This window comes from Lagopus leucura, unplaced genomic scaffold (assembly GCF_019238085.1).
Source record: "Lagopus leucura isolate 7727_CA_CO unplaced genomic scaffold, USGS_WTPT01 Super-Scaffold_100159, whole genome shotgun sequence".
NCBI classification, from domain to species: Eukaryota; Metazoa; Chordata; class Aves; order Galliformes; family Phasianidae; genus Lagopus; species Lagopus leucura.
The window spans coordinates 19062332-19075907 of NW_024962335.1; the positions used below are offsets into that span (position 1 = coordinate 19062332).

Below are 13576 nucleotides of genomic sequence, written 5' to 3' on the forward strand. Positions count from 1 at the left end.
GATAATAAGCTCCTAAGCAAAGTGTTTCTAAGGAAGCCGAACCACTTGTGAAACAATCTCATATGGCAGAGGGATTCACTTGGAAAAGAAAGACAGAATAAAGAAATGACAGATGAGTTCAGTTTTCTGGCTGAACAAAATTTTTCAATTGATCTGAAAGCAGTTTTTTTTTTTTTTTAACCTTGGTTTTGCCAGTCTCACCCCTCTGCCCCTGGCTTTTTTTGCCTACCTTTGTGAGTGTGGCTGGTGTGAGCAATTGCTGATGGCCACAGTACTTCTTCCATTGCACTGGGAGAGAAGGAGTTGCAGCTCCACACAACTTGCCTGCAGACCTGTGTCTCTTGCTGTGCTACTGCTGTGCCACGATTGAATGCTTGTCTCAGTAGCAGAATTCCCATTAACTCATCTTCCAATTCAGCTTTGTTTGTGAAGAAGCCAGTTGGCATGATCCTGCAGTGTATTGTGTTCTGAAGAAAAGCATGGTGACAAGAGATGGTCTAGGAAGTCATTTTCAAAAGAACACTGCTGATACATACAAAGTTTTACTACAGATTATTTGTCTACATCATGATGTGGCACTTGGGTCAGTGAGTGGGGCAAGCGACTGTGGTGCATCTCTCTCCTAAACTTTAAATGAACCTGTAACTGGTGGATGGAAGCTGATAGTGCACATCCACCTACTTGTAGAGAGGTAGCAGCTAGGAGCCAGCAGCTTAGTCTTAGAAACAAACAAAACCTTTCAACCAAAGGGAGGCATCAGCCCAATTTCCTCAATGCCCACAGCAACCAGCAGTCAGTGCCAGAAGTTGTAGTGGCAGCAACAAGTCCTTCTGGCAGTGAGCTGAGCCCTGGTTCAGGCTGATGCTGGAGCCATCCCAAACAAGTATGATCTCCTGTTCTGAAACTTCGGCCCATACTGCAGCTGAAAATCTATCTTGAGCGCTGTTAATTAGAACATTGGCTTCTATTTATGAATAAGAGTTGATGAATATTCATCAGACATGTTGATTAAGGTGCTGTTATTTGCATATTCTTCCTACATTTTTAGAACTTTACCCTTAGGTATTCTAATATTCAAGATATGCATGTGGAGTCAAGGGAAATTTTGATTATGTATTAGGAAAAAAATCATAATGGTGCTGGTCAGTTGTCGGAAGGGTTTGTTTAAAGAGGTTTCTTTCTTGGAGGTGTTAAAACTTGGCTGGATGAGGTTCTGAGCAACCTGAAATATCTTTGAATTTGATTTTAACTTTGAAGTTGTTTCTTCTTTTGAGCAGTGGATTGGGCCAGTTGACACCTAGAGGACTCTTCTGACATTCAGTATTCTATAATTCATGCGAATGAATGATGTTCCCACTTCTTTGGCATTAATATGAATATAGATGGGCACAAACACCTAACCAATACTTTCTAGGTTAGTATTACTCCAGAGGTAATGAAGTAATCCTGTTAAGTGTGTTGTAATATCTTCTAATGAAGTCTCTGCCTTCATTAAGAATACAGTGTTACTCATCATGAGTTCATTAACTGCTCAGCATATCTGATTTGCAATTTTCTCATTGCGGATGGTCAAGGTAGAGCTTATTTCTCCTCCTGGCTTCCTCCAGGCTTCAGTTTGACCAGTTAATGCATGCTGAAACTGCGATAACCTTGCCTATATTAAGTGTGCCTGCAGATGAGCTCTGGTGATTCATACAAAATGATTTAAGAGACTGAGGGCAGGACATGCAGCCAAGGGCAACCATTTCTTAAACTGCACCAACCTCAATAGCCAGGGCTGACTTGGAGGTGACATAAAATTCTAGCACAACTTAAAAATCAACTTTTCCAACAGAGACAAGACTTTTGAGATCAAGTCTTAACAGATGTAAATGCCAGATGCAGTTGCTTTACACAGCCTGATCTAGCCCTGGTAATGACTGCAGCCCCTGGGAACCTTCCTGAAATGTTATGCTAAGAAAAAAATTGCAGTTTCTGTTCGAAATCAGCAGATTTTCTGAAGACAATGTGAAACAACTAGAGGCTAAATGACCAAACTGCATCCTCCATTTGCTTGGTATAGTTATACTCGCCCAATGAGGAATAGCAACCAAAACATGGAATTAAGGCAATTTCTCATACAGAAGGCATTTTCTCGTAATGAATAGCAGATACATGCAGTGAATGCAGCTCACAAGCCAGAGGCTAAGATTCTTTTTAGTAGAAAATCTTTGTGTAGTAATTCTCAAACAGATATGTAAAAATTAGATCCAGTACAAAAGGTGAATTTTGTGGAATAAATTACTTGCTCTGAATAGTTTGTAGAGAGGTATCTACAAAACAGAAGGAAAAGCTGCCCGGAGGTAGCAAAGGCTCAGAACATCCGCGTCAGCCTTTTCAGTGAAGCTCATGATATCAAAAGCCCTGGCAGGAAACATAATAAACAAATGCTAGCTTTACAGCTGAACCCTTCTTAGAAATCACTGTGTGTATTACAGGAGAAGAGTGGGTATCACTAGGTTTTGGGTATTTGCTTACTACAGAAACCAAGGTGCCTGCCAGGTCAGTGCTGGCTTGTTGTGGAGCTTGGAATGATGTTGTTCATCCAGAGTAAATAAGCTGCTGGCTCCTTGCATCCACCTGTGGTTCCTGATAATTCTTACCCTACAGTTGCTGCAAAGAGACTTAGTGTGTTAGAAATGCTCCGTAGCTGTGAGCCCTTCACTTACCAAATGTGACTTGCTGACAAGGCGTTGGGTGGCTCTGTACTTAAAGCTTAAGGACAGTTCCACAGTCTGCCTCCTTGAAAGTTGGGAGGGAGGAAGGGGGAAATGGGAAACCTTGTAATTCTGACTTACAAGAGGGGAGTTTAGTCAGATAACCTATGAAAGTAACTTAGATATTCCACCTTGGGCTGAATCTGAAGTGATTTTTTTTAAGAACACAGGACTTAAGAACACAGAACACAGTAACTGCTCCTGCAGGTTACCAGTTTCGTGAAGGACCAACTAAAGGACTACTAAAGCTCTCAGAGGAGCTGATCCTTGTCATGCAGAAGGTGAAACCATATGGGCACAGTGATGGTATAATTCCTGAAGCTTGACAACCACCTTTGCAAAAGTTAAGCTGGCCTCATGGGGAAAATTCTTCTGTGCACTTCTGAGGTACAAAATTTTAGGATTGATGTGACCAATGCCTGGGTGGCATTCTGAGTTTTCATCTCTGCTTTTCTCGGAGCAGTGCTGAAAGAATCTTAAAGAAGCTGGTGATGGAAAGTTCTGGAGAAAAATCATTTACTTACCAGACATACGGTATGGATACCAGCAGCATGAGCTCCTTTTATAATAGATTTCAATCCTGTTTGGCTTTGAGTGGGAGAAGAGTTCAGTCACTCCTGCATTGCTGGCAGTTTGGGTCCTCTGCAAAGGTAGCATTTACTGCTCTCACAAAGCAATGAGCAGAGTTTTGCCAGCAGCTGAGCTCACATCAAGAGCATTGGGGTAGTTCTGTGAGCAGCACAGAAAGGAATTGCACAATATTTTCAGTTGATGTTCCTGCTATAGCACACTTCAAGGATTTTCTTTGTAATAGAGAAGAGGAAATTCATACACTAAGGTGATAGCATGGAGCATAGCTCAACAGATAGATATGATGGGAATCAAGCTGATACTTTCTTCAGTAAGAGAGAAGCAGCATGTGCAGTGCCACTACGCTTAGTGGCATTGCGAAGCTGCTCTGAGTAAAGGTACCTCTAGTTCCCTCAGCTCAATTTCACTTGGCATCTGAACTTTGCTGGAGCAGATGAATGCCAACCACAGAGTTACAACTGCAGATTCCTCCCTGAGCACCCATCCTCATAAGGGTTGTACAACAGTTTACTCTGCACACTTCTAGCTGTGCCTTCCTGCTGGTTCCTTTCATGTGGGCTGACCTCTGTTGTATTGTAGACTTATTGAGCCCAAAACCTTGGATTAGGATGAACAAGAAATGTGTTAGACTCTGTAACCAGAAATTGGTTAGACTTATTCCAGCAATGAATCCGTGCCTAATGCTTCAGAGAAGGGTGAAAAACCTAGGAGCAGCATCCCTGTCTGCCTGACCTAAGGGTCTGTTTCCTTCAGTACAACAGATGTGGGGAGTCATTCCGTGCTCTGATCAGCCCTCAGGGCACTCAGTGACCAGCCTCATCATCTGCAATGAGCACTTCTCCCTCCTGGTCCCTTCAAACTCTTGGTTGGAATCAGGATGTTAATTGGCTAGTAGTCAGAATTTTATTTAGATGTAGGAAGAACGAGCAAATATGGTGTGGCTGGAACGGAGATCATCATGGCATTTACTGCTCACAGTTGAGCGTGCTTTGGATACCATTGTATCACTGCCACTGCAATCACACTCTTAGGTCCAGGTAGTCTCTAAATGTATACTTAAGACTCATTAAAGTCATGGGAATGTAAGCATAAGTCTAAAATTATATGTATGGTCAAGTGATGATCTGAATTCAGACCATAATCTTTTGTGCTTTAGGCTGTGGTAATGTAAATCAGTGAAAAGTTCTGTGCGTTACTACTAAAAGTATTTGCAGTAAAAATGAGATGTTTGATTAACTTTGCTAGAAACTGGATGATTATTTAAAGAAATCACAGCCAATGGAATAGAATCTTTTACAGACTCTTCCTTTTGTTTGCTTTAAATTTGAGTCTTGGCTCTGTGTTCTTGTCAGCTAGCTGTATCAATCTTTTTCTAGGCAGGTGTCTGGTAATGTAAAGATTATTTCCTGACAAATGTTTTTCCACTTTCTTGCCAATGCTTCTGATCCATGAGAGCAGGTAAACAGAAGTGAAGAGAAAAACCCATGTGAAGACAAGGTTGCAATTTCAGGCTTTATTTTAGAGCTTTTTTCAAAGCTCTTTCCACACTAGGTTTTTTTTTTTTTTTTCCCCCCCCAAATACTATTCTTGGTTTGAAACTTTAATTCTGGGCGTACATTTGGTGCCCAGATGGTGCAGATTCACACAGAAGCCCATCACGCTGTCAGGGCGGGTGGATACATATGTAAATATTTTGCCTTTTTCCCCTATAATATTTGGCTTTGTCTGATCTAATTGCTGTCAAAGGCAGAATGCGAGGAATGCTTAAAAGAAGCAAACTGAGAGGACCTCCAATGTCTGTATTGCAGTAACTTGGGAGGATGCTTAATCTACTCAGTGGTAACTAATAATTTTGTTGCATGGGGTTTTTTTTATTCATGCTGTGAATTCATGGTGTATGGTCAAAATCTGTCCCAAGTAATATTTCGCATCCCAAAGCAGAAACCTATATTTCTAGAGGCGTAAAAACATGGTTAACACTTTGGAGCTATATGTAAGGCTAATGCCTCTGCCTTTTTGGTTTTGTTGCCAGTTAGTGTGGTCTGCATGCTTCTTGGTATGTTATTCTCTCATTTACATAAATCATTGCTTCATTTAATTCTACCGAGTGCGTGTCTTAATGCATTTTTAAAACATAACTGCATTTCCAGAGCAGTTGCTCCTCTAAACAGTGGTAGCTAATAGCAAACAGTGTGGACAACTGCATTCAAGATGCCTTTTTAATTATTAGAGGGCTGTTCCAAAATACTGTAATATTAATGGAAAAATGATTTTCATGAGGTTTAAATCTGAATGCTCAATAAGAGGGTCTAATGAAGGCAGTGTTAGTTAAGGGTACTGGCAAGAGGGATGCAGAAAACTTCACTACTTTTTCACCAGTGCAAGAATGATTGCGCTGTCACAGACTTCCAATCAGATGTGGAAATTGGTGAGGCTATAGTTCACAAAAAGCATTGGGCTATGCCAGGCCCATTCCTCTGAGGACACTGTGCAGAGAGCTGCCAGAAGAGGATGGCCTGGAGGTGTGATGACTGTAGAGGAAGAAAATTGGCTATAAAAGGAAAATATGAGTTTGTGACCAGAAGTCAAGCAGAAGAAGCACGTGGTTGGTTTTTTTCCATAGAATGCAGATTAAATCCTATAAGCTGCACCAGGGTAAGTTTAGGTTGGATATCAGGAAAAACTTCTTTACGGGAAGGGTTGTTAAGCACTGGAATAGGCTCCCTAGGGAGCTGGTTGAGTCACCATCCCTGTATGCATTTAAAAACCATTTGGATGTGGTGCTCAGGGACATGATTTAGCAGAGGGATGTTAGAGTTAGGGTAGTATGGTTAAGTTGTGGTTGGACTCAATAATCTTCAAGGTCTTTTCCAACCCGAGCAATTCTATGATTCTAAGGGCAAAAATGTTGCCTGTTCCAGCCATTTGTGTTGTCATTTGAAGCCTATTATCCAGAGGTGCTTATAAATTCTATTTGAGTCTGCTGTGAAAGTGGCTGGGTACCTTCCAGTCGGCTGCCATAACCAGTGACACTTGCTTCTGCTCGTCTTGCTTCTTGGCTGTGGGGTGAATGTAGTCTGAAAAATTGTTTTTTATAAATACGTATTTTTCTTGTGGTGATTTTATTACTGAAGATAAGATGAAAGCTGTTTGCTTTGCACATCTCCTGAAGCCTGCCCACAGAAGTGTTATTGCAAGATAAGCTACAATGGGAATTTCTGATTTCTCTGTGGTAAATGCTAGCCCACATATTGCTAGCTCGTGGCTCTGGGAAAAGAAAGGAAAGAAGGAGTGACTTGCCACGTTCTACCCGGTGGTGAAAGCACAGCTCTGACAGCTGCCGTGTAGCCTTTGTTGTATCTTAATTTTGCATGTGAGCTTTTCCTACAGATTGCTTTTGCCTATCATATACCAAAGGTAGTACTGGCTGCCACACTGGATTGATGGCAGGGACTGATTTTCTCTCAGTCTTTACTTTTGCTTGTCAGGTCCATCTAGTCTACAGCTGGGAGAATATATTGCATTCATGTAACATCAATTTCCCTTCTGTATTTTTCCCTTTCCAGGAGCAATTGAGCGGTGCTCATACATCAAGTACCACTACTCCTCAGCGACCATTCCCAAGAACCTCACCTACAACATCACCAAGACAATCCGCCAGGATGAGTGGCACGCCTTGCGTAAGTGTTGCTGGCTTTCTTCTCCATTTTCCTCACGTACAGACTGAGGGAGGTACTCGCTAAGAGACAAGAATGGGGAAATTGACAGGCAACTCGCTTGGACTTGTGTTCTCACATGCAGTTAGTCTTTATAGCAGATGGATCAATTTGTACTTAAGACCTACATGGCTATTTCTGCTGCTGAATAGAAATTCTGCTGAGGCATAAAGAATTGGTGGTGGGAAGAGATCTTTATACGCAGAGATTAATATGTAGCTAAATATGAAAATGTATAACAAGATCAATGCCCTATTTTTTTAATTTAGTAGAATGTTCAGTTTGTAAGTATGTCTTCCTGCATTTCATGCTGCTGCTGAGTTTCCTGCTTCCAGCAGAATTCATTGCTGGCTTTTACTATAGAATATGTCCTCCTGCCTGCAGCTCCTGGTAAGTGTGGCATCACTCTCTTCTGAAGATGTAGAAAGAGATGCTGCACCTTCAAAGGAACAAGGAAGGAGCTTTTAGCCTTTAGTGATAACAGTACCTGGTGGTCATCAACTTGTAACATTTGCTTAAGCAACAAAATCCGACAGAGATGGAACTGCCTTGAGTTGTATGGAGGGCTTTAAAGCTTTTTCCTCATCTTGGAGTTGGAAAATGGCTTTCACAAACCAAATAGAAGAGGTAGGATTTTGCAAGAAAGGATAGCACTGCAACTTCCTTTTGTTACTATGCAGTCATGGTTACTGATGAATGTCCAGAGTTCCTCTGCCTCAGTGCAAGTAGTAAACAGCCCTTTGGAAATGATGGAAGTTAAAAGAATGCTGATATTGATGCATAATCTCAGAAGGTAACTGTAAGCAGCAAGTCCAAACTGTCTGAGAAATATGTTAGAACTTTGGTGTTTCCAGGGCTTTCAGTACCTGTTTCACTCCTGCCTTATTGAGCTATTTCTCTGGAGGATGCTTTTAAGCTTTGAGAAGGAGAAGCTGTTACGGTATCATTCACTCCTTGAATTGGTAAGATCAAATCTGGTTTCTGTTAGTTCTTGTACACCCACTGCAATATTTGATAAAGCATTAAAGTAGTTTCGGAGGGACCTACTGGGATCCTTTGTTATTATTATTTTGATGTCTGTGGATAAATTTTTATTTTGATGTGATGAAGAAAAGGAATACTGAATTCCTGCCTCTCCATCCATCTCAGAAGGTTGTAAGAGGCCAGCCTTGTACAGTGTGGCACTTGTTTGTCCCTAAATTTAGAAGATCAGGTTGTTCAGTGCCTTTCAGGTTGTCTGCTTCTATGCCATGTCCACTGGTGTCAGTTTTATGTTAGCACTATTAGTCTTTGTGTGCAGAAAACAAACACCCTACTCCCTTCTGCCCCCTCAGAAAAGGACATCTTCTGTTAAGTTGCAGTACAAAGAGGCTGTGGTTTATGCTTCTGGCTGTGTATGTGTGCTTTTGCCACTGCTGTGAGCAGTGATGACTTTTCTGTGATTATCCTCTGGGAATCTCACTAATTACTATAGGAATTATTGTCTTGAAGTTGATCTTTATTTCTGCAGTGTCTCGTAATGGGTTATCCTCATGCTCTTTGGATGTTTTTCCACAACTTAAATGTAATTACTAAATGTCTGGCAATGTTAGTCCTTCAGTGTGTGTGCCCCTTGATGGGATCAGCAAGTTCCTGAGCACGGTGTTGGCAGCTGACTGAAGCTTTCAGGAGTACATTTGGCAGTCTCCAAAGTGGCAGCCTATATGCAGTGCTTACACTTTAACATATCTGATGTGATCTGAAGCTCTTTCAGGATGAGGCTGTTTGTTTCTTTCCTAAGGAGGTTTTGCCAAGTGCCTGGGTGTGTGTATGTATTTCTGACCCAGATTTTTGTGCTGATTCACGAGTCAGATAAGTGCAGGTAGATGTAGATAGCCAGATCCATGCTTTGGAAAGAAAGGTACCTTGAAGCTTTCTTCTCCAGAGTGGTTTAGTACAATGCTTAGTGTATGATATATGGAGTAAGCCAGTGAAGGATCTGGAGCCCATTTTGCATTCAAATTGTATGTACAGCCTGTAATTTTATTTTTTTTCCCTCTACAACATCTTTCAAAAGATGAGGCTGATAGCATTTTTTTTTCAAATAACACTTAGGCCATGGGATGTTCTCCCTTTAGAAAAGCTTTGTGATTGAGCAGCCACCCCTACATCATTAAGCACTTTCAGAAAGTCCCTGTAATCTTAGTCCCTTCCTTAGCAGCTGACACAGTTCTATACCTCTGGACTAGTTTCATCCAGGGCACAGTTAATTCAGCTCCCCACTGCTCTTCCTGAGGCAGCATAAACTTTCTAAGTCAGCATGACCATTATTTTTCTCTGAACAATTCCCTATTCATAATTTCTCTTTCCCTCAGTGTACAGGCAATAAAGGAACAGACCTGTTGTTCCTCATGTTCTCCATATGGGTAATTTCTCAGATCTGTAACATAAAATGGGAGAAAGGAAAAACTCTGTATCCTGATGAGACACTGGGATTAAACTGCATCTGGAAAATTTCAGGGGAACTGGAAAGGTGAAAGTGGAGTGTTTGTTCATACTATAAAGAAAATACCACTTCCAGGCAGAAGCTTCTGCTGTCCTTTGATATATCTGTATTTCAGTACTGGTTGTTTTCCTTCCCTGGTGCAAGAGAAGCAAAGAATGGGCCTGGGAAGGAATTCTGTTGACATACTTGCATACTTGGTTGAGGTGCAGAAGAGAGAGGACTCCAGCCATGCTCAGCAGACTCCTTTTTTCAGGCTGACCAGATAGGACTGGTGCTCTAGCAGTTTCTCTTGTGTTGTAGGAGTGGGAGATGGGTAATTGGTTTGAGGCCAAGGACCCCATGGCACCCACTGGTACAGAAAGCAGTTTTTCCTATAGCTATGCTGTCAGCTGTGCTAGAAAAACTCAGACAAGAATCTGGACCTGAAGGAATGGCTGGACCTAACTTTATCATTTTTGATTTTGCCTTTTTTCATTCTATTTGACATTTTCAAGATGGAACCTTTGCTCCGAATTGATTGCCTATGGCATCGTGAGCTGGGGAAATAGGACTTCACTTCCCTGCAATCACTTCTTCTCAACTGTCTCTGGTTAAATAGGGATGTAGGGAATAATGACTGTAGTATTGCCAACTTGCTACTGTCAGGAGATAATGTTCATCTAATTAGACAAAACAAATGTCTATACAAGCTGAGAGGGGAAGGGAGAAGGGAAAGAATGCTGCATCCAACAACTTTGAGCATGAATAACTGTCACTTCATGGAAGCTGCCAGTGTAATGGTGTGACTTCTCAAGTTTCCCAGAGAAGTTGTGAATGCTGCATCCCTGGAGATTTTAGGGGCTAGGTTGCATGGCCTAGTGGGTGGCAACCTGGCCCATGACGGGATTAGAACTGGATGGGCTTTAAGGTTCCTTCCAACCCAGGCCATTCTATGACTGTGTCAGTCGTAGAATCACATTTTGACCCCCTCCTTATGTACAGAAACATAGTGCACTGTTCTGGCTTCTGAAACCCTCTACCAGCACCAATGATCCTTTTAGAAATGGAGGTACATGTCATTTGAACAGAAATTTAAAAATCAGAACGGTGCTATATTTATTGTATTTAATTCCATATGTTTTGTTTTGTTCCCATAGGTTTACTTTGTGTGCTACAAACGTGCTCATGAAACATGGGAAAAATGGTCATGGCAGGGGTTCATAGAGTTCATGGAGTATAGCACAGGCATTGGAAATGGTGTGAGGCATTTTCACATCATGGAATAAGTGTCCAACCAGGAAGCTTTGGACAGGAAATGTTTTTTAATCTTATTTAAAAACTTCAGGAAGCCATTGCCTGGCATATTTTATAAAAGAAAGTGAAAGATTGTTTGCTTTGTTACTGTTTGTACTACAGTTTTCAATATGTGTTATATTCAGTCTGATATCCTCCAGGAATCTACTTCTCCAGGCATCTGTTCTCTAAGGCCACTGTGAGGGAGGGAGGGAGGTGTAAGGCACCCAAAGTCCATTCCAGTTTGTTCCTTGGAGTAAAACCAGACACGCCAATGAGTGATGCTGTTTTATACTATCAGAGTGTAGGAAGGCCATGTTTTGTTTTGTTGGGTTTTTGTTTGTTTGTTGTTGTTTTTTTTTTTTTTTTTTTTTTTTTTGCTTATAGGCTTTAGACAACCTGTGCTCTACAGTGTTCTTCTGCGGCAGTCTAAGGACCAACTGTTCTGTGAAGAAGGCTAGCCATAGTTTGGAAAATAAACATTTTGGAAAATAAACATGCTTAAGTCAGATGGAAGGTAAAGATAAGAGGAAATAGGTTTTTTTCATACTTAGATCCAGACGCGTGGTCCAGACGGTTCCTGCAATGTGTTGAAGACAACTTCCTGATGCAGGTGGTTGAGGAATCGACAAGGAGAGGGGTACTGCTGGACCTTATTCTCACTAATAGAGAAGGGCTTGTCAGGGAAGTAAAGGTCGGGGGCAGCTTGGGTTGTAGTGACCACGAGATGGTGGAGTTCAAGATCCTGAGTGGAAGAAGTAAAGCAAAAAGTAGGATTGCTATCCTGGACTTTAGGAGAGCCAACTTCGATCTCTTTCGAGGCCTAGTTGGAGCTGTCTCATGGGCTAGGGTGTTGGAAGGCAAGGGGGCCTGTGAGAGCTGGTCGGCATTTAAGCAGCTCTTCTTCCAAGCTCAGGATTGGTGCGTCCCTGTGAGGAAGAAATCGGGAAAGGGTGGCAGGAGACCTGTGTGGATGAGCAAGGAGCTCGTGCACAAACTCAAAGGAAAGAAGAAGGCCCATGAAATGTGGAAAAAGGGTCTGACTACTTGGAAAGAATACAGGAATGTTGTCAGGGTCTGCAGGGATGCGACAAGGAAGGCTAAAGCCCGCCTGGAATTAAATCTGGCAAAGGGGATAAAGGATAATAAAAAAGGTTTTTTCAAGTACATTAACAGTAAAAGGAAGACTAGGGAGAATGTGGCTCCCCTGCTAAGTGACGGGGGTGTTCTGGTAACGGGGGATGCTGAGAAGGCGGAGATACTGAATGCCTTCTTTGCTTCTGTCTTCAGTGAAAAAGCTCCCCCTTGGGAATCTGAGACCCTGGAGATTAGTGAGAGGATCTGGGGAATGGAAGACCCCCTTCTGTCAGGGAAGAGGTGGTCTGGGAGCGCCTAGGCAACATCAATGTTCAGAAATCCATGGGACCCGATGGGATTCATCCACGGGTGCTGAAGGAGCTGGCAGAGGTGATTGCTGAACAGCTTTCGGTCATCTTTGAGAAGTCTTGGAAGACGGGGAAGGTGCCTGAAGACTGGAAGATAGCCAACATCACCCCAGTCTTCAAAAAAGGCAAGAAGGAAGACCCAGGCAATTATAGGCCAGTCAGCCTCACCTCTGTCCCTGGAAAGGTGATGGAACAGCTTGTACTGGATGTCATCTCCAGACAACTGGAAGAAGAGGAGGTTATCAGGAGTAGTCAGCACGGGTTCACAAGAGGGAGGTCGTGCTTGACCAACCTGGTAGCCTTCTATGATGTTGTCTCTGGCTGGGTGGATAGGGGGAGAGCAGTGGATGTAGTCTACCTTGATTTCAGCAAGGCATTTGATACTGTCCCCCACGACATCCTTATAACAAAGCTGAGGAAGTGTGGGATAGATGAGTGGACAGTGAGGTGGGTTGAGAACTGGCTGACTGGCAGAGCGCAGAGGGTCGTTGTTGGTGGTGCAGAGTCCGGTTGGAGGCCTGTAACTAGCGGTGTTCCTCAGGGGTCTGTGCTGGGTCCGGTCTTGTTCAACATCTTCATCAATGACCTTGATGAGGGGATAATGGCCACCCTCAGCAAGTTTGCCGATGATACGAAGTTGGGAGGATTGGCTGACACGCCTGAAGGCTGTGCTGCCATTCAGCAAGACCTGGATAGGCTGGAGAGCTGGGCAGAAAAAAACCGGATGAGGTTTAACAAAAGCAAGTGTAGAGTCTTGCATCTGGGGAGGAATAATTCCATGCACCAGTACAGGTTGGGGGATGACCTGCTGGAGGGGAGCTCTGCGGAAAGGGACCTGGGTGTCCTGGTGAATGACAGGTTGGCCATGAGCCAGCAGTGTGCCCTTGTGGCCAAAAAGGCCAATGGCTTACTGGGGTGCATTAAAAAGAGCGTGGCCAGCAGGTCAAAGGAGGTGATCCTCCCCCTCTACTCTGCCCTGGTAAGACCTCATCTGGAGTACTGCGTCCAGTTCTGGGCTCCCCAGTACAAAAAAGACAGGGATCTCTTGGAAAGAGTCCAGCGGAGGGCCATGAAGATGGTGAAGGGCCTGGAGCATCTCCCCTATGAGGAAAGGCTGAGTGAACTGGGTCTGTTCAGCCTTGAGAAAAGGAGACTGAGAGGGGACCTGATCCAGGTCTATAAATATCTAAGGTGGGGGCAGAATGGCGAGGCCGGACTCTTTTCAGTGGTGAGTGGAGACAGGACAAGGGGAAACGGCTGGAAACTGGAGCATAGGAAGTTCCGCACAAACATGCACAAGAACTTCTTTAC

The 13576-nt window shown here is 43.0% G+C and overlaps 1 protein-coding gene across 1 annotated transcript in view; it reads left to right on the forward strand.

The window, feature by feature from the left end:
* The window catches only part of TMEM178B (transmembrane protein 178B), a 209919-nt gene that overhangs the window by 49536 nt on the left and 146807 nt on the right, over nt 1–13576 (forward strand). The window contains exon 2 of the mRNA XM_042890363.1: nt 6914–7027. Within this exon, the coding sequence (XP_042746297.1) occupies nt 6914–7027 (114 nt within the window). The remainder of the gene's footprint in view (nt 1–6913; nt 7028–13576) is intronic.